Source organism: Frieseomelitta varia, unplaced genomic scaffold (genome assembly GCF_011392965.1).
Source record: "Frieseomelitta varia isolate USP_RPSP 00005682 unplaced genomic scaffold, Fvar_1.2 scaffold_1011, whole genome shotgun sequence".
Classification (NCBI taxonomy): Eukaryota; Metazoa; Arthropoda; class Insecta; order Hymenoptera; family Apidae; genus Frieseomelitta; species Frieseomelitta varia.
Window position 1 is genome coordinate 178,542 of NW_025108653.1, and position 19,603 is coordinate 198,144.

Consider the following 19,603-nt stretch of genomic DNA (forward strand, 5'->3'; position numbering starts at 1 on the left):
GTAATTACTGAATTTGCAAATTCGTACAAATTTGCACGATGCTTATTCGACGGATGGACGATAAAAAAAAATGTATAAATGTATTGATTTATAATGAAAAATTCGATCATCCTTTGATAGATATACTATACTATGAAAAAAATAAAAATTTAAAAAAAGTGACAAATGTTGTATACAACGTGTTTCTTTCTGAAAGAAATTTGTACACCGTGAATAAATTGTCTCTGACCGTAGGTATACTTAGAAATACTTAGAAATTTTCGAATGTTTGAGAACGCTCGTTTTTCTTTCTTTTTCGATGTTAAATTTCGAAATGTCCGTTTCAAACTACGGAGGAAATAATTTACGATTATCACCACCGACGCGCTATGTTACGCGGATCTAATCAGATCCAACGAGAGTCCCATCTCCCCAAACCAATTGTCTATGAAATACATTGGAGTAAAATTGATAAACTTATATGGTTGAGGTTTTTAGTTTTTGTATAATAGTTTTTAGAAAAGAAATTGTTAAGTGTTACCGCTACAGTGCGAATCATTTCGACACGTCCGATTGTTAACGAGGAACTTCCACGTATTAAAAATGGGTATACCGAAGTTTTTTCGATATATAAGCGAAAGATACCCCTGTCTCACTGAAAAGTTAAAGGATTATCAGGTAATTAAAAAAAAGTACTCGCGAACAATATTTGCCCGCTGTGTTCCAGTATCTTCCATATTCCATGTATTTCTGCATCATTTTTCTGCCTCTTTGTAAATTTTTCTTTATTAAATTTTTGAAAAGTCGATCATTTTCACATTTGAGGTGAAATAGATATACATTTGTGGATGTATTGTTAGTATGTGTGTAACTGCGTATGTCATTTGCAGATACCCGAATTTGATAATTTGTATTTGGACGTGAATGGTATTATACACGAGTGTTCACATCCAGATGACACGGATGTTACATTCCGCATTTCAGAGGAGACTATATTCAAAAATATATTTCGCTACATCGAGGTATTGTTTCGCATGATCCAGCCGCAGAAGTTATTTTTTATAGCGATTGACGGTGTAGCACCGCGGGCAAAGATCAATCAGCAAAGGAGCAGACGCTTCAAGTCAGCAAAAGATGCTGAGGTACAGGAAGCCAAAGCGAAACTCAAGGGGATAGACATACCCAAAGAAAAGAGATTTGATTCTAACTGCATAACGCCGGGTACACTTTTCATGTCGAAGCTTGACGAGCAATTGAAGTATTTTATTACGTATAAAATATCAACTGACAAACTTTGGCAGAAGTGTAACGTTATATTCAGCGGGTCTCAAGTTCCTGGCGAGGGAGAACACAAAATAATGGACTACATACGTTACATGAAAACACAACCAAGTTACGATGTAAATACAAAACACTGTTTATACGGTTTAGACGCAGACTTAATAATGTTAGGTTTATGTACCCATGAAATACATTTTACACTGTTAAGAGAAGAATTGACATTTGGCAAGAAACAAAGGAAAGTCTGTTTAACTCCTGAGGAGACGAAGTTTTGTCTGTTTCATTTGTCTCTGTTGAGAGAGTATATAAATCATGAGTTTTCATCGTTAAAAGAAAAATTGCCTTTCCCGTATGATCTGGAAAAGATAATCGACGACTGGATTTTAATGGGATTTCTTATAGGAAACGATTTTATACCGCATCTGCCAAATTTACATATTGTACATGGCGCATTGTCAGTATTGTATCATGTATATATGGATGTAATGCCTACATTAGATGGTCAGATAATCTAAAACAGAGAAAGTGTATAAATGCAATGTATTTCACGCGTTTTCTAAAGTAATCGATTTATTCCAGGTTACATTAACGAATCGGGAACGTTACGATTAGATAGATTCGAGAAATTTATGGAGAGACTTAGCCGTTTCGACGTGCTACAATTTTCTGAGTATTATGCAGATTTGAAGTATCTTGAGAGTAAAACAGGGAGACCTCTCATCGAGACTGAAAAGAATGACAAAAGATCAGGAACTAGTGAAGAGACTCGTTCTCCAAGGAAAACGCAAGATAAAGATTGCTTTCGATTCGATGCTTTACTTAGATCTGCCGCGGATATGGTACTTATTCAAATTGTCTACCTAACTGATTATATTTGTAATATTTATCCTACAATATCTTTTAATACAGTCGTTAGGGAAGTATGATGATGATGAATTTGCTGATGATAAGTCAGATTGTGAAATGTACACTATGGAATTTGTTCAGTGCAAGAAGGATTACTATATAAATAAACTAAAATATGAAAATATAGACGAGTAAGTGTAATCGATAAAAAATTATGGAACTCAGTTTCCTAATGTCTACTATGTATCGATACTTTTTAGAGATTTTTTACGTTCACAAGCCGAGGGCTACGTTAGAGCAATCCAGTGGAATTTAAATTATTACTACAACGGATGTTGTAGTTGGTCGTGGTATTATCCACATCATTATGCACCTTATATTTCGGATATAAAAGATTTTAAAGACTTGAAGTTGGAATTTGATTTAGGGGAGCCGTTTTTACCATTCGAACAATTATTGGCTGTGTTGCCGACTTACAGCAAAGATTTGTTACCGCCCGCGTTCCAAACGTTGTTAACCGAGGAACAATCGCCAATAATTAATTACTATCCATCGGATTTTGAAACAGATTTAAATGGCAAGAAGCAAGAATGGGAAGCCGTAGTACTTATTCCATTCATAAATGAGAAAGACTTGTTGAACGGTGAGTAAAGAAACATATGTATAATTCGCTTTTTGATAAATTCCAATTATTAATTGAAATTTTATAGCAATGGCGCCTCATTATCAGAAATTAACTGTGGAAGAACGGGCAAGAAACAGACATGGTCCAATGTGCCTGTTCACTTACACAGAAGAAAATTTAGGTGTTTACAAAGCTCCTGAATACTTTCCTGATACCATGAGTTACGCGAAAGTACAATTAATTAATCGCGAGGATATTGCTGTCTCCCGGGAAAAGTTAATTCGAGGCTTATGTCCCGGTGTAAGACCAGATGTATATTATCCTGGTTTTTCTACTCTGCAATACATAGAACATACTGCCAGTTTAGAAAAAGCCAAAGTAAATTATCTACACCTTTTTCTTTACACTGTTTTTTTAACTGTTTAAATGTCGTAATTTATTGAAATATCATTGTTGCTTGTAGGTGAAAGTATTCCAGAGACAATCGCAACAAGAAAGTATGATTCTTCATATAAAACCGCACCCCAGTACCGATTTAACAACCATGGGCTCGAAATTATTAGGTAAATCAGTATATGTGAATTGGCCTCACTTAAAGGAAGGCTTGGTAATAGGGGTTTCCGAACCGAGCTCGAAGATGAATTTAGTCGATTCTCAAATAAAATGGATGTACGAGAGTATCAACGAAATGGAGTGGCATGTGTTGAAGAAACGTATAACAGAAACGTAAGTCAACCAAAAATTGTTCAACGTTTGACGATTCTATGATGATTGTTATTTATAGATATAAAGATTATCTCGGAGTGGATATCGGAGAAACGAAGTTTTTAGTTCATGTACGGCTACTGCTAGGCAAAAAATATATTTTCCCCTCCAAGGGAAAGGTGCATGTTGAGAAACACTGGAACGAAACGCCGACTTGTTACGCGTATCAGACTATAGTGAAAGATATCGCGACTCATTCTAATAACGGACAGTTGTACACGACTGTCAAGGATATCTTTGAACCAGGAACTATATGCTTTATGTTGGGACATCCATATTACGGAGCAATGGGAAATGTATGTTTTTAAAGCGATATAAAAATAACGAGACTCTAAGTTCCGATCTTTTTCTAATAGATACGCAAATCCGCGGTCTGCAAAAAATCAGGCAGGGTAAAAGTATCTGTAACAACGATGCAAGAGCCGTCGTTAGAAGAGATCAAACACATTCAGGCGGATTATCAGACCCAGTATATGCATGGGAGTATAGCCTCGCAGAGATTGGGTATAAGTTCTTTACTTTTAAGCAGAATCACCGGCACGATTTTTGTGAAACAGTCTTCAAACGGTCTACAGCAAGACGAAAGTACGCATAATATCGGATTTAATTTAAAATTCAACAAGAAAAATGAGGAGGTAAGTATGTACATATTTTTTCTTTTATATATGTATATTTGATTTAGGGGTACGCATAATTTTAGATACCTGGAATAAATCATTGTACGCATAATTTTAGATACCTGGTTATACTCGGAAAGGGGAAGACGGTCAATGGTTCTACAGTCCCAAGGCTCTCGACTTAATTCGTAGATATATGTTGAGATGTCCCATTTTATTTGAGAAATTAGCTCAAAATCCAACCGCGTGTATTTTTCAAGAAGAAGATCTATTTACAAAGGGGTATATAATAATTTCATTAACGAATTAATCTTCAGCAATTTTGAGTATTAATTTGTAATATTTTTATATAGTTCTGAAGAATTGAATGATACATTGGCATGGTTGAAAGAACAACTTCATGGAATAGAGAGTCGTGCTTGTGGCAGAGAAACCATCGAAAATAATGTAGTAAAGAAACTCGAAGAAGTGGTGGACGCGTACCTCAAGTCACCAAATAACGTTGGAAAAATCGTGGATCTGCAAGTGCAACCATATTTACTTTATACGCCTATTCTACGTATAAGCAATCTCGCACCTGATCCAAAAGCACAGACGCAGTTGCTAGACAGAATTTGCTGCATTAAAGATAATTTCACGGTGCCCCTTGGAAGCAAGGGAACTATAATAGGAATTCAAAAAATGGAAAATGCGTCAGACACTATGTATGACGTTTTATTCGACAAACCGATCATAGGTAAGGATAATTTCTATCTCCTGAGGCGATAAATTTAAACAATTTCATTTACTTCGATATTACGTTCAGGTGGATTTAGTATAAATGGATCCTCTGAATTCCGTGCATATCGTCTGTCAGCCCTTGATTTTATAAATATAAGTTACGGACAAAGAATAGAGCAAAGTAAAGGAACGCAAATGAATACGGAATCTACAGAACAGTGGAAGAATTTCGTGGCTGCCACTCAGGAAACTCCGTCGTGTACAAACACCAATACGGTTACATCGTATAGAAACGAGAATCATTTGCCAGTGGAGGCACCAATGTCGTCAAAGTCGTGGATCATCCAAAAAAGTACAGAAGAAATACCGAAGAATCAGCTGTGTCATAAATTCAAGCAGTACAACGCGCACAACGCGCAGAATTCCATGAACGTTCGGATATCGCATAAACCAGTGGCAAAGAGTGTGCAGCTTCCTCAAAACGCGCAGAAGAAACCTTCAACAAAACCGGCATCCGAATTCCAGGCGATATGGAATGAATTACACAAAAAACAGGTTTATTTGACAGTTTTTTAAAATTTTAAGTTGTTTTTAAAAAATCTTAAAAAATCTTAAATATACGGTTTGTCAGGAGCTAAACAAAGCTGCGCCGAACGTTCTAAAGGAAACCGAGAATTCGGTAAGTATAGTTGCGTGGTATCTACTTTAACACTGTCTTTACTAATCGTCGTATTTTAGCCACAAGATCCTAGTGCTTTTTTGAAGGCGGTGTTAAAAATTTCTGATGACAACGCTCAAGAGTCTGTCCAATCTGGAATATCTAAAACACATAAACGTTCAAATAATACACAAAAGGAAGACAAGGCGTTGGACACGCCATCTTTAGTGCAAAAAATGTTCGATGTAAGCATTTTTATCGATTCTTTAATGAATATATAGATATTTAAAAAAAAATTATTTTATTTCAGCATGCTCGACAGAACGACAAAACGCCAAATTGGTATTGCTCGCAATTATTGAATTACTTTCAACTCAGTGGGGTTGGAATGCCTCGATATAGCTATTTTGGTGTTGGAGAAAATAATTTGATTCAAGCACATATTCTATTACCAGACAAAAGGATATTTGTCGGAGATCCTTGTATAAATCATGAACAAGCAGCAGGAAGTGCTGCGAAGAAAGTTTATACAGTAATTTGTAGTTTTATTTAAGTATACTTCTACTTTCTTTATTTCTACTTTATTTATCTACCCTTTTTTTTTTTTTTTTTGATAGGAACTAAAATTAGCTAACTTACTGCCAAATATGAAGATATTTTTACCACCTCCTCAACATTGGTACTCTAATCCTCAGAATAGTAATTGGTCACAGAATATAAGACCACCAGCGGTACCATATTTTTCTCCAGAACCTAAACTGCTTCAACCATTTTCCGAGTGGGTTCAAAAGGATCATCGTGTGCCTGCGCCTCAAGACACGACCAAGCATAATAATCATCGATATAAGCATCATACTCAATCAAAACCTGAACGAACTCACAATCAGAAAGAACCAAAGTCAGAAACAAAGAAATGTCCAACTTTCGTACCCTTACAAGCGCAAAAGAAAAGCAGACACGTCACAGCCAAACAAGCTGTTAGCAGAGGCAGTGAAAATCAAAGTGCCAAAGACAATCCTAAGTCCACAGTACAACATAAGGAAAAGGAATTGCCAGCAAAGGTTTTTTTTAAAATATTACTTTTTTAACCTTAAACATTTGTAAATACTCAGTTCTGCGCTTAATTTTTTTCAGACGATAACAGTAGAAGCTATCAATACGACTACCGAAAAGCAAAAGCCAGTACAAAGTAATTCAAATCAAGTACAAAATACACAGGCCGTGATAAAGCCTAAAAAGTCACGTGTTGCTGCGAAGTTTTGCATATCGACGCAAATTGAAGAAATCAATCATAGTAAAAATCAAAGTTCAACTTAAACAAAAAAAAAAAAGAACATTTGACAATGAGTCGGAAAACCTTTTGACATGTTTATTTCTTTTTTACACATTTCTTTTGATATTGTGTAGTAAAAAATTCCACACAAGACAGAGGTGCATGTATGTAAATGGAAAAAGAAACTTCAAGAATAGTGAAGTAGCATGCATATAATACTCAATTATGTGACTTTTATTTTAGAATTTACTTTTTCTTCTTACTTTTTGTAAGTAATTTTTATTTCATTTTTTCTGGCGTTCTTTTTTTGAAATATATCAAGTCGAATGTTATATGCGTGAATGATGTTGAACTATGTAAGTTAATCTATAAGATTGATTTAATATAATTATGAAGTAACAAGGATAAATGAATATTTTATATGCCTTGATGTTGTGTGGAGAACAGTATTGAGTATTATATAAGTTACAATATGTAGATTACATTAAAAAAGGAAAGTGATTTATTTGTAAACTTTTAAAACACACTGATTATTGTGAATGAATAAAAAAGTCGATGTATTATGTAACATATGCCTGTTTATCATTCCTTTCATTATGTATTCTTTCAAATATACACATAGTTTTTATTTAAAATTACTTGTTATATAAAAAATAAACGTTACCCTTGTCAATTTTAACTGCAGCAAAAGAAAATCTATCTTGCATAGAAAAGGGTAACGTTTATTCAATTCAATATGGTTAATTATTTTTTGTTACCTTTTTTTTCACTTTTATTGCTTGCGCGGCATTAAATTCCAATTAGTTATCAAGGATAAATTTTGTAGGCTAAAATCTTGCAACAAATCGCACAGTCGTTTGTTCGTTCGTTCTCGCAGCACATTCCTAATAAAGTTTTCTTTTTGCGCTTGCGAAATTTTGAATAAGGCACCATGTTTCTCGAAGGCGACACGAAGCCACTGTGCTGTCCATTCTATGCACGTTTTATTCAACGTCAACAAAACTTCTGCATGAGGTTCCAAATTACTCCGTGGTACTTCCCCTCCTGTTATTATAAATTTTTATTACATTTGAAATTTTTGGAAGTATGGTTATCCATTTACATACCCACACACTGTAAAATTACGCAAACTAATTGTTGTCCAATTGGTTGAACGAACGTCTGTAGGTGTGGACTCTGCATAATAGCATGTGTAAGGAAATGTCCAGCTGCTCTGACTGTGGCCGATTCTGGTAACATCAAACAATCGATTCCTGCCAAAAATATAATTAAAAAATATTATGTTATAGATTTTTAAATTTAATAATTAAAAATGTTAAAAATTGAAATTTACCGCACTGCAACATTTCAGGAATTTGGTCAGGGATTTGTAATAACATCCTGGTATTCTTTTTACAAATTTGAGCTAACAATCCAAGATACGCTTCCATTAATTCTGCCCAATCGGATAAGTTTCCATTGACAGATCTACACGCTCTGATACCACTCAGGGTAATAGAACTTATATCCGCGAAAACAGGACCTATTACGTTGTTTGGATCGCGTCCAAATAGTAAAACGAGCTGTCGAAGAAGATTTAAGGCCGCAGGATGAGGCCAAGTTTTATATGAGCTCGCTAAAATGGGAAGCAAAGGTCGGGCATCTTCTTCAGGATGCAGTAATGACGTTAGGGATTTCTGAGCGCAAATGTACATCTCCTCTAATGTGAAATTGTCCTGACCCCACTCGGGATGGGCAACAATTTGACTAAATATCGGTAATAAACCATCCAATACAGCCTTTCCAATTGATCCTTCTAGTGTAGAAAAAAACATTGTGGCCATTTTTAACTGGTTCATCACTGCACCACGAGCCAGAAACCAAGGTTGTTCTAATAATTCTCGTATTTTTATTATACATAAGCCTAGTGTAGCGTCCAGATGAGCCAATTGTTCATCAACAGAAGGCAAAGTATTGAGCAATTTGCCAGCTGCATACATTAATCGTAAACCTTCTGCACACCCCGGAGTAACATTTGGAAGAGTCTGTTCGATAGTGTTGAGAATAGATGGTGCAAAGGGTGTGAGTTGTTGATCACATTCTCGGGCTAAGTCTTTCAAGGCCATAGTAGCAAAAGGTGCTGTCACTGAACTTCTTGTTAACCCTAAAGTTACAATTCGAAGCACTCTTTCTAGCCAAGGATCTGGATGTTCTCCGATCCATTCTGCATATGCTCCCACTACCGAACACGCACATGCGAGTACCTAAAAGCATAGAGTCAAATCATGTATTCCATTCATGATGAAAGAGTAAGCTTCTATAAACTGTCTTTGCAAATGAATGTAAAATTACAACATATAATTTGATTATGCACCATTTTAATACAAGAGAATTTGTTGTACCTCTCCAGGATAGTGATCGTATGGGATATGACTAAGAACCAAATCCATTAAAGCAGGAATGTAGTGGGATTCCTCAATACCAACACTGTCTGCTAAGGCTTCAAAAGCGTGCAACGTCGATTCTACCTCCGTCCACTTTTGTGAACTGTTTAAGGTCTGACTCAATCTCTGTCCGAGAAGTACGAGCAAATCATGTCCTAATACTCTATAACAATAATCTAAAGCATCTGCCACATCTTGTCTATAACACCTGAAGAGCTCTCGTTCATCTGCATCCCCTGCTTCGCTGGCAGACGAAGGAAGCGTTGACTTTCTTAGTAATGCTTGAGTCAATCTTGCATAAACGGGCTTCAAAATTAGTACAGCACGATTTTCGTAAGGTTGATCAAGTGTGGGAAGATAGTCCTGTAAGGCATACCAAAATCCAAATGGAATGGAACTGCGAGTTTCATCCGTAGGATATCTTCCTTCTTGTTCGGAACATTGCAAAAGTAATTCAATTAAATTTTCGACTGTCCATTTCTGAGTTTCGTTCCCTTCTTCCACTAAAGTATTTAAAAATGTTCTACTGTGAGCCTCTCCGACTGCAGTTAAAACTTCACAAAAATATTTATCACTGTATTGTCTTGCCATTGTTACCAAATTATGTGTCCATTCCCACAATGTTTGTGGTCTCTTTATAAGCTCACTATGAGTTACTATTATATTCAAGCATTCTTGAACTACTTCCCAACCTCTGACATTCTCTTCGTCGTGCCCTTTCCTTTAAAATTAAGTAATTCATCATTTTGACTTATTCATAAGATATATGCTTGTAATGTGTATACCTGTTTGGTGCATAGTATGCCGCAGCTGCTAATAAATGTGGATATATCTGGCCTGTTGCATCGAGGGGAAGTTGACCAACTTTAAGCCAGGATAATGCACATTCCATAGCTAGTAAGTATATGTCATTATCAACATCTTGAGAATTTGGACTGCACATGGAGAAAACTTGTTGCAAGAACCAGGTTGTCTTATACCAGCCTTTTACTAGACACTCGTGTAACTTAGCTCTTCTCACTTCACGTTTCCTTTCAAACTGATCACATCATTGAAACTTATTAATCGTAAAATAATAAAGGCTATTTACGTATGTATATATCGTACCTCCCCAGGTAACATAGAAAGCGTACGTAACAACAGCTCCAACATAGGAAGAGAATCATAAGACAACATCCGCATCAATTCATCAACTACATTTTTATCCCCCTCATCGTTTTCTGTAACGGCACTAACATTTGCTACAAATCCAGCTAACTGAAAACACAGAATTTGTTTTATTTTACTGTCTTTGTAAGTTGAACTTGCAAAATGAATTTCAAACAGAAGATATTACCGCTTGACAAAGTTTAGAGAGAACAACCTTTGGCATGTTTGGCTGCTTTATAAAGTTTATTAAGCGCTCCTGCAGAGCAGGATACTCACTCTTGGGCACTTCATCCCATTGCTTGGAGATTTTGGCATGTAACGTAGTAGCTGCATAAAACTGTGCTTCTCTTGACTATAATGAAAATCAGGACGGTTACTTCCAAGATATCATTATCACACGGGGAAAGCAAAGAAATTCCACGTACTTTAGAAGGACCAAGAAGTTCCCAAACAAAAGTCCAGGCCTCTGGAGAAGATTGAACTCTCAGCAACCATGAATGAACATCGTTATTTCCCTCTGCGTAAAACTGTTTCACAGCTTGATCGATTACAGTTGCATATTCCATTGCAAATAATTTGTCAGTCTTCATAAATAATCTTACAATCAAATTGTCTAAAAGTCTATACTTGGAAAGGTTATTTGTGCACGACTGATTACTCCTCTCATTCTGTTGAAATTTTGTATTTAGTTCGTTTCACCGTATCTATTGATAAGATGTTTTCTATCATCTTTGTAAAACATTCAAAGCATTTTCTTCTTCTTTTTTTTACACATAAACTGTTCAATCCCTATTTACACGATCCCTTTCAACCGCGTTGAAGAAAATGATTTCATAACAATTTTCACGACATTTTTCGCTATCGGTGACAGTTATGTTTGAAAACGCGGTCGAAATTTTATTTCGATTTTCAATTGACGACACGACGAGAAGCGTGTTCTTAAGAAAAGTCTCAATTCGAAAGAAACAGACTAGTAAAGAAAAATCTACGCATTTTTTAGATTTTTTAAAATACATATTTTAAATACTTTGTACATTTTAGAATTTATGTATCAAACTAGGTTCATGTAAACGCGCCTAATGACATAAGGTCAAAACATAAGCTCAATAACTGATAACTGCATTACATTGTCCATACATGTGAATATCTATGATAAATATTTTGATTCTCTACTACTGTTAAGGATTCGAAATTTTGGAAAATATTGTAATCACAAGATACAATTTATCTTTTATTTGAATTATTATTACTTATCGGATTATTTGAATTATTGTGTATAATGTCATAACCTCTTGATCACATTACTGTTATTTGTAAATTATCTTTTTACTTAAAGAAGTTCCTATTATTATGGATAATTCCAAGGATCTATCTACTAAAGGTATAAATATACAATTTTATCAAATTATATTGTTACTATACTAGTTTGAATAATAATCAATATCCATTATTAATGGGTAAGCAGCAGCTCTTGTAGAGCGTAATGTTCAACCACAAGGTATTCTGTTGAATAATCCAGAAGCTGTGGGCAATGTATCTCAACAAGATTTAATTGCATTGGCAACAGAAATAGAAAAGGCAGACAACTTTGTTAAATTAAATGCCTGCAACAAATTGCAAATTATTGTGGATCAAATAAGATATCTGAAGACACAGGCTGAAAACATTCTTACAGAAGCTGATTGGAACATGAAATTACATCATGTTCCTTGTAATTTTGTGAAACGTCCCGGACATATATATCATTTGTATCAAAAAGAAACTGGCCAGCTTTACTTTTCCATGATTAGTCCACAAGTAAATAAATTATTTTTGTATTTCTAAAATGAAAAAAAAAGTATGTGAAAAATCTAACTACATTATATTATAGGAATGGGTTGCATCAAAGTTGCGTGTAGTTCAAATTTACAAGGGTTCCTATAGATTAGAGCATGATCAATCATGGACACCTCTTGAAGAAACTGATAAGAAGAACAAGGACACGGCGCTGTTGGCTGAACTTTGTTCCAACATTCCAAGAAATATTTCCAAAAGCATGGACTCAATGTAACTATGTAACTATGTAAAAATATAGCTGTAGTATATTTGTATATATATTTAAATGTAAATGTATTTTTAACTGAAATTTAGTTTATTATTTCCTCGTAAATTAAGCACGTGATGAGGAATTGTATAAATGCAATTTAAATTACCATTTCGTATAATTTATCAGTTATATTTTTCGTACTAATTTGTATGGCATTACTATTCTTAAGAAATAAAACGTATGAGAGAATACAATTTCTAAAAAATTACGAATATAATTTTATATACATTCTGCAATTAATCAAGGAAGTATCTTATACATCAATGAATTTCGAAGCAGAGATACAGTTCTATCAACAATTGATTCTTCGAATAATTTTTTCTTTAGTGTGAAAAATATCTCTATTATAGTCGTATAAAGGCATATTCCTCCTTTCCGTCTTTCTATCCTCTCCCTTGATCTTTTACATTAATATTGTATTTAACGCAAATTAATTCTTTTTTACATGTAGTAATTGTGGAAGTAATAATTTGATACTTTCGCTGTTTCCTTTATATTAGACCATGCAAATGATTACTTTGTAGGAAATAAAATTATTATACAAAGTAGTAGATTGATGAACACTTAATTTCTTCAACAAAGTATCTGTGGATGTTTAATCTAAACAGTCAAAAGAACTGAATGAAGCAGTACAGACTATCATCATAAATCATGATGACTTTACTTCGGTTTCTTATAATGGCGCAAGCGTCATGTTGTATTCACTTTATGAGCTGAAATAGACCAAATTTTTTTGTTAATTTTTTTTGTAACACCTACAATTATAGATATATAAGTCATTTTTTTTAAATCCTTACATGGTAAAGGTATTCTGACTGGTGCATTGTCTTTGACTATACATTCATGTGTTTGATTACGAAATAAATATTGTATTAATAATTGTTTCTCTTCTCCTACACATGGATCATAAAATCCTGGCAGTTCACTCTACAATATTAAAATATACAATCATTTTGACTTCTTGTAACAAAATAACGATTTTTATTTTTAGTTTAACTACTTTCACAAAACGTACCTTAGATGCATCATAAAGGATTAACTTCGAATCCTTTACTAAACATTGTAAAGGAACAGTTACGTCTATTACTTCATCTCTACGTATACTTTGCTGTTCTGAGTTATATTGATTTTGTTGGGGATAGACGAATCTTCCATAAAGAGCTTTTGTGATAATCAAGCCCTTTTTTGATTCTTCCGTAGCTCTTATCCTGCTCACAGTGGCTTTCATCAATTTAGTTGCGCTTTCTGCTTCTTTTTGTTTTTCCATCATTCTCGTCTTGTTTACCTCCTTTTCTTTTTCTTTCTCGCGTTCTTCTCGTTTCTTTACCATAGGATCTATCACAACCTTTTTCAACACAACCCATGTCATTAATGGGACTACGGTAGCATAAAACACAGTAGCTGGAAGAACTTCGTCACTAAGGTGAATCGGGAACGCGTAGGTTTGAAAAGAACGATTTAATTTGAGTTTTAACATGACTCCCGTTGGCACTCCTGCGCTTACGACTGCGGATAGTTTTGTGTGTCGCGAAATTTTTTTTTCCGCTCCATACTCCACGACCAATCCAAATGTGCCAGCTCTATAATTAATAAAATGTTAACACTAATACAATTTAGAAATACTTTCGAATATGTACAATTGTAGTACTAACCTTACGCTGCCACGTAGCTTCATTTCTTTTTCGTGCATTTTGTATATATAAGTAAAATTAACGAATGACTGTAGAATGCCAAGGTGTAAAGAAAATGATGTATAAGTTCTCGCTGTATCTCTGACGATACTAGTACTCATGGAACTTTCTGGGCCCGCATTATATGTAAGTTCTCCCATCGTATGGGTATCCAATTGCATTGTGAGTCCTAAAATTAATATAATGCTTTCAGATATTATATAGCATTTACATCAGTTGATTATCTATGGTAGGAAAATGAACATACGGCCTATTAGACTAGCCTTAATTTCGAATGGAGTGAATTCTAGTATCGTTGCCCCGTTGAATAGCACTTTATAAGGTAGCATACGAAAACCTTTGAACGATATCATCGGCCCGTTTCCCGCACCGACTTCTAACTCAACCCAACCTTTTGATGAAAGCAATCGCTTTGCTGACACGTTTACAGAACCGGATCCTGTACCATTTCTTGTGTTTAATTGTCCGTACAATGTTACAATGTCTTGTAAAGTAAGAGGTGCTTCAATGGACTGTGTAAACGACATTCCACTGACTTCTATGCGTGAAAGCATGTCCCTGCTATATTTTAAAATACGATACACTTTACAGCATGTACATCAAAATTAAAAGTAACAGTGCATTACCTATCCTCAGGGTCTTTCTCATATTTGTTAAAAAGATCTGTCGCATTGATATTCATTGTAATGCTCGTAGTAGGATTTGTGAGGCTCAGTAATTTTCTCTCTTGCGCTTCTCTCGCAAGATATTCATATTCCTCCCTGATTTCTTGAGGCGTTCTAGTACGTTCTACTATCTCCCATCCTTCAGTTTTCAGTCCTCTAATTCCCACAGTGTCGTAAATAGCCCTATGATGAGGATTACTTAGAACTACAACAATAAGCAAAGCGTTACTTATATATAACATAAAATATATTACAAAATACAATGGTATTTCGCATAAACCTTTATAAGCTGCTTTAGTACGATTAAATAGAACTTCCGCTTCTTTCTTGAGTATTGGGTCCACATGTTTGTCAGGATGATAGAGTTTGCTCTGCGTACGATACGCAGAGTTGATCTCTTCCTGTGTAGCCTGCAAGTAAATATATCATATATTATTAATGACAGAAATCTTAATGAAATCTTGAATTGCATGTTTCACTGCGCAGTGCTCAGCCTGTATAAAAAATTACTAAAATAACTAAACAAAATTATTGTCTTGTAAAAGTTACTTAACAAAATTCTTCTTTATTTAACAAAATAAAGAAGTGTATAGTATGGTTTAAAAACTTCTTGAAGAAGTGACTTTATATTTCGTTATTCAAAGAAGCTCGGTTACATCAGATACCAAGGGATGTAGTGTGTCACGTGGAGGTAGAGAAATTGATCTTTAGCCTAGACCACAGAAAAGCGAATTTGCAATTCAAAATGACTCGATAACTTACGTTTTTTGGGATATTTAGGAACGTGTAATAATCGTCCTCGATTAAATGGTCTTGATCATTGTCATCCATTATGAAATTTTGACTTTCTCCTTCGTTAATCGAAACGAATAACAAAGTGACCACTACTTCTCTTGAACTTGGTCTTCTGCTCCTATAGGTTACGAAATACTCGGTTGAGAACCGGTTATCATTTAGTACTCGCGGCTATCGTCGGGTGGTGCTAAATGAGCAGAATCTCGTTTCTGTAGATCAACTGCATTATCGACTTCCAAGGAATCACGAGCAATCATGATAAAGAATTGCATGATTCATTGCAAGTGTAATTGCAATAATTTACAGGAATTTCTCTTTTTTTTTTGCTTTCCAAATTTTTACTTGTCGCTCTGTCTTTTGATTTATACAGGGTAACTTATAAGTAACAAAAGATGCAAGTCGCAATGGTACAGCAGAATTTTTATGGCCAATAGAATTTTTATTAATAAGTGATCTTATATGACCTTTTCTATGAAAAATTTTTATATTCACAGATGTTATCCTGTACAATTCCTTTAAATAACTATTAAACATTTACTTTATATTCAAGTTAAGTTTATAAGTAATTGTAAGATACATAAATTATATGGTACAATTATACAACCAGAAAATTATAGATTATGCTATCATAGCATAGTACATATTTTATATTTTATAATATTTGTAAGTTTATATTGTTATTATGAATAGTTTGTAGTCCATGAATTATACATGTATTATATTATATTACATAGTGTTAATATATTATATAGCATTGTGATGTATTATATCTAAATAAAGCGAGACGGAATTTAATTAGAAAGAAAGAATTCAATAATCCTACGGTTCTATGCCATTCTTGCCACGCTAAGAAGTACAACCATGATATTCGTTCGCAATGCAGTTACTGTAGAACGTGACCACGAGCAGTCACGACAAACCACCATAAAAAGCCAATAAAATTGGTAGGGGGAGACTGAAAGAAAGGGCAGGCCAATATTGTGGAGTTAGTTTGCTTTGACATTCTCTAATCAAAACAAGAGCTCCCTTCTTTTTCGTGTTTCCTTGCGCTCGTTGGGTCAGCCATAATTTTTAAAGGGTTCGAGGGATCGTATTTCCTAAATAATTTATCATTCCTTCACAAGCGTGACCTGTTACGAATGACAGGAATTTTTATAGTTTCCAACAACTATGTGATAGTAAAAACAATCATCTTATTCCTTGCTCATAATGATCTAGAATAACGATAAAGGAATCAGAATGGTACAGTTAAGAGAATAATTTGTAACAAATTATTTAGAGACTCGGTAATATTCTTTTCGATATGATCGGTACGTTTGTAATAGAGTATCGTGCACGTGACAATAATTGGACAGGCAAGGCGCACGTTGTTTTAGCAGCGAATTAATCGCAATCGCCGCGGCTAATGGCAACAGTAACGTTAAAAGGCGAGGAAACAATCGGCCGGATCGGCCGTCGGTATTGTTAAACACGCTCATTGTACTGCTCTAACAATACACTGTTACAGTGACAACATCCAGCCCGGTGAGTCTTAGCCTTCGATCAACAATCCGTTATCACCATTGAAAAATATCCGGCTGTCGTTTCTCTTCTTCTTTTTTTCACGTAGGAAATTTCAACTATTCGTTCAAATTTCTTATCTGAATGGTGATTCAATGTATTAATAAGTGTCAATAAGTACAAGAATGTAAGTATAAATCATATATTGGAATAGTTGTGTGAAACTTAATGAAAGATGAATATTCTTCTAGGTTTGCAGATTCATAGAAGGATGGATGCCTGATGGAAGGATTTTAATTGATTCCTACTACTTCAATTCTTGTCCTTTCTTGTTTGAAAGAAATTTAATCCTTAACTGCTTCGATATTTGCAGGATGTGCTATATTAGATCTTCATTTCATTCTTTCTTGTTCCTAGCAATTGTCTACAAAAAATGAAATCAATAATAAAAAAAAAGTTAGTACAAGAACCTTAGGGACCTGAAGAAAGAATTTTAGGATTAGTGTTAGTATATCAATTTTAAGAAAGAAGAATAATAGCTTCAAAATTTAAAATATAACATGACATAAATAATTCACATCAGTGTTCCTAATATAACATTTTTTACTGTTTTGATAATCTTAAATTTCAACTTAAACTTAATCATAAACAAAACTTCTTTTATTGTAAATAAATTAATAAAGTTATAAATTAATAATTAATTATGGTGTATAATTTTAAGTTACTTAGGTAAGTATGTTGAATGATTCAGCGGCAGGATTCAAGAAATGTGATGCCTTTCCGTTCTCTAACCGTTATCAATTGCCTGCCTAAATTACGTAGCCTCGTATTACGTAATCAATGGCATATATCACAGGCCCATTTCTTAGAATTGTACCTACATCACATAGGAAGCAAGCATATTTATATTGCTTACGATCAATGGCTGGGAACTTGGTCGCTGTTTATTTGTCTGGAGATTTTGATTGCGATAGAGCGACGTCGTGAAAAGAAACTGACTCTTGGAAACTTCATCAGAATATTTGAACGCATCGCTGATCTCTAAATTCTGTTTTTCCAAAATAAAAAGAAGTAACGATGTTAGCTGCAATAATTTGTACAAATTTAAAAATTCTTAAAATAAATTACCTCTCAAAATGTTATCAAATTTAAATATATATATATACACACATATTATTTGACATATTTCACAATTTTTCTAGAATTAATAAAAAAAATATTAACGATCAGTATCTAATAATGAAACTGAGTTCTCATAATGGGTTTGCCTAACTCATGACTATACAGGACTACTGCAGAACTGTCTGAAAAATGTTTTAATACAGTTTTCTTTCAATAAAGGTACTCGAAGCTTGGTATTGCACTTTTTCTGGAAAACAACAAGTATCGCTTTAAAGGGGGTTGAAAGGGTACTCGGCACAGTGCTCCCCCGCTAGCGAAACGAATCGCGGAGGGATCGAAGAACTGTTCTGTGAGCAGGCGCATGCAACTGATGCACCAGATCGATCTTTTCATCCAATGGAAGAGGCAAGACTGTATCGCAGTCTCCGCCCAAAGTATGGCGACCGTTTTCCTTTCCCCTCTGTCATGTTAAATGAACACCCCGGATGCTCTCATTGCAACACGAAAAACGGAACCTGATCGGAAACACGTTCCTAATGGATCAATTAACTACTTACGTATCTCGCTTTTAGGACCAATCACATTAAAGACTATATAATTTCACAAACAGTTTATGAATATCCCCATTTTCCAGTAAAAATGAATTTGTGTGTTTTATGTGTGTACATGGATGTAGGATGTAATTTGAATGTATAGCGATTGATCTTTTTGATAAGACCAAGCCTTTTTACTAGTAGATGCAAGCTCTCGAGAATGGTATCGATTCCAAATGAATGCGTACGCGCTGATTAAAACTGGCACAGTGGCAATTCTATGATCAGACCGGGCACGATGAAATCCTGACCAGGCCTTTTTCCATTCAGTTCAGCGATTTTTTTTTTTCGGCGACCTTAATTCCAATAGGATTCTAGGTAATGATTATCGTGCAAAACACGATTGACTAATCGTGATTTCTTAAATGCCACCTGAGCACGGTTACATAATTGTGCTTGGTGGCTCGACGTTGGACCAATTTTTTCCAAAAGTAGAACACAGCAATACATGTTCCACGACGAAGAAGTTGAAGCGAATATTGGGCAGAATTAGTATTAAGGAGCTTCACCTTTAACATACCTGGATACATAATAATTTTATTAGTTTATACCGATTAATATTTCAGAAATTATACCAATTAATATTTCAGACTAAATAAATAGTTTTTAATATTTAGCAACTTCAAAAAGTATCTAATTTATATTGAAGGCAGTTTGTATCCTGAAAAGTTCAACAACTTGTTAAACCTGGCCAATAAATAATATTATCGTTCAGATTGTTACTCTAAATGCAATATTTGTTTTGTGCCACTCCATCTTCTTTACAAACTTCGCAGTGGAAATATAACAAATATAACACACCTGGACAGGTCAAC

At 34.5% G+C, this 19,603-nt stretch overlaps 4 protein-coding genes and 1 long non-coding RNA gene across 6 annotated transcripts; 2 read left to right on the forward strand and 3 right to left on the reverse strand.

The window, feature by feature from the left end:
- Positions 1–416: 416 nt before the first annotated feature.
- On the forward strand, positions 417–7,332 carry LOC122534905 (5'-3' exoribonuclease 1). Its single transcript, XM_043666013.1, has 17 exons — positions 417–657; positions 870–1,761; positions 1,840–2,099; positions 2,170–2,297; positions 2,367–2,749; positions 2,817–3,109; positions 3,195–3,457; positions 3,516–3,792; positions 3,853–4,131; positions 4,232–4,395; positions 4,467–4,849; positions 4,919–5,388; positions 5,465–5,512; positions 5,572–5,736; positions 5,802–6,023; positions 6,109–6,552; positions 6,626–7,332. The coding sequence occupies exons 1-17, from the start codon at positions 583–585 to the stop codon at positions 6,806–6,808; spliced, it is 4,929 nt and encodes a 1,642-aa protein (XP_043521948.1). The 5' UTR covers positions 417–582; the 3' UTR covers positions 6,809–7,332.
- Positions 7,333–7,518: 186 nt separating this feature from the next.
- LOC122534970 (importin-13) lies at positions 7,519–11,219 on the reverse strand. Its single transcript, XM_043666123.1, has 8 exons — positions 10,762–11,219; positions 10,524–10,688; positions 10,295–10,444; positions 9,973–10,226; positions 9,146–9,908; positions 8,098–9,007; positions 7,871–8,017; positions 7,519–7,808 (listed from the first exon to the last, which is right to left on the reverse strand). Exons 1-8 carry the CDS (start codon positions 10,924–10,926, stop codon positions 7,537–7,539), a joined length of 2,826 nt encoding a protein of 941 aa, XP_043522058.1. The 5' UTR covers positions 10,927–11,219; the 3' UTR covers positions 7,519–7,536.
- A 201-nt stretch (positions 11,220–11,420) lies between these two features.
- LOC122535098 (uncharacterized protein C1orf50 homolog) lies at positions 11,421–12,461 on the forward strand. 2 transcript variants are annotated; one of them, XM_043666432.1, is made up of 3 exons: positions 11,421–11,717; positions 11,805–12,133; positions 12,207–12,461. In XM_043666432.1, exons 1-3 carry the CDS (start codon positions 11,687–11,689, stop codon positions 12,384–12,386), a joined length of 540 nt encoding a protein of 179 aa, XP_043522367.1. In that variant the 5' UTR covers positions 11,421–11,686; the 3' UTR covers positions 12,387–12,461. The 2 variants fall into 2 exon arrangements, with proteins under 2 accessions (XP_043522367.1, XP_043522289.1); XM_043666354.1 differs by having other exon boundaries at positions 11,422–11,717; positions 11,802–12,133.
- Positions 12,462–13,059: 598 nt separating this feature from the next.
- Positions 13,060–15,724, reverse strand: LOC122535038 (dnaJ homolog subfamily C member 11). The gene is made up of 8 exons (XM_043666235.1): positions 15,541–15,724; positions 15,059–15,188; positions 14,740–14,983; positions 14,361–14,674; positions 14,075–14,282; positions 13,438–14,002; positions 13,220–13,349; positions 13,060–13,135 (listed from the first exon to the last, which is right to left on the reverse strand). The coding sequence occupies exons 1-8, from the start codon at positions 15,607–15,609 to the stop codon at positions 13,113–13,115; spliced, it is 1,683 nt and encodes a 560-aa protein (XP_043522170.1). The 5' UTR covers positions 15,610–15,724; the 3' UTR covers positions 13,060–13,112.
- A 1,537-nt stretch (positions 15,725–17,261) lies between these two features.
- LOC122532723 lies at positions 17,262–18,136 on the reverse strand. The gene is made up of 2 exons (XR_006307559.1): positions 17,799–18,136; positions 17,262–17,497 (listed from the first exon to the last, which is right to left on the reverse strand). It is a non-coding gene; the product is annotated as an uncharacterized LOC122532723 (long non-coding RNA).
- Positions 18,137–19,603: the final 1,467 nt, after the last annotated feature.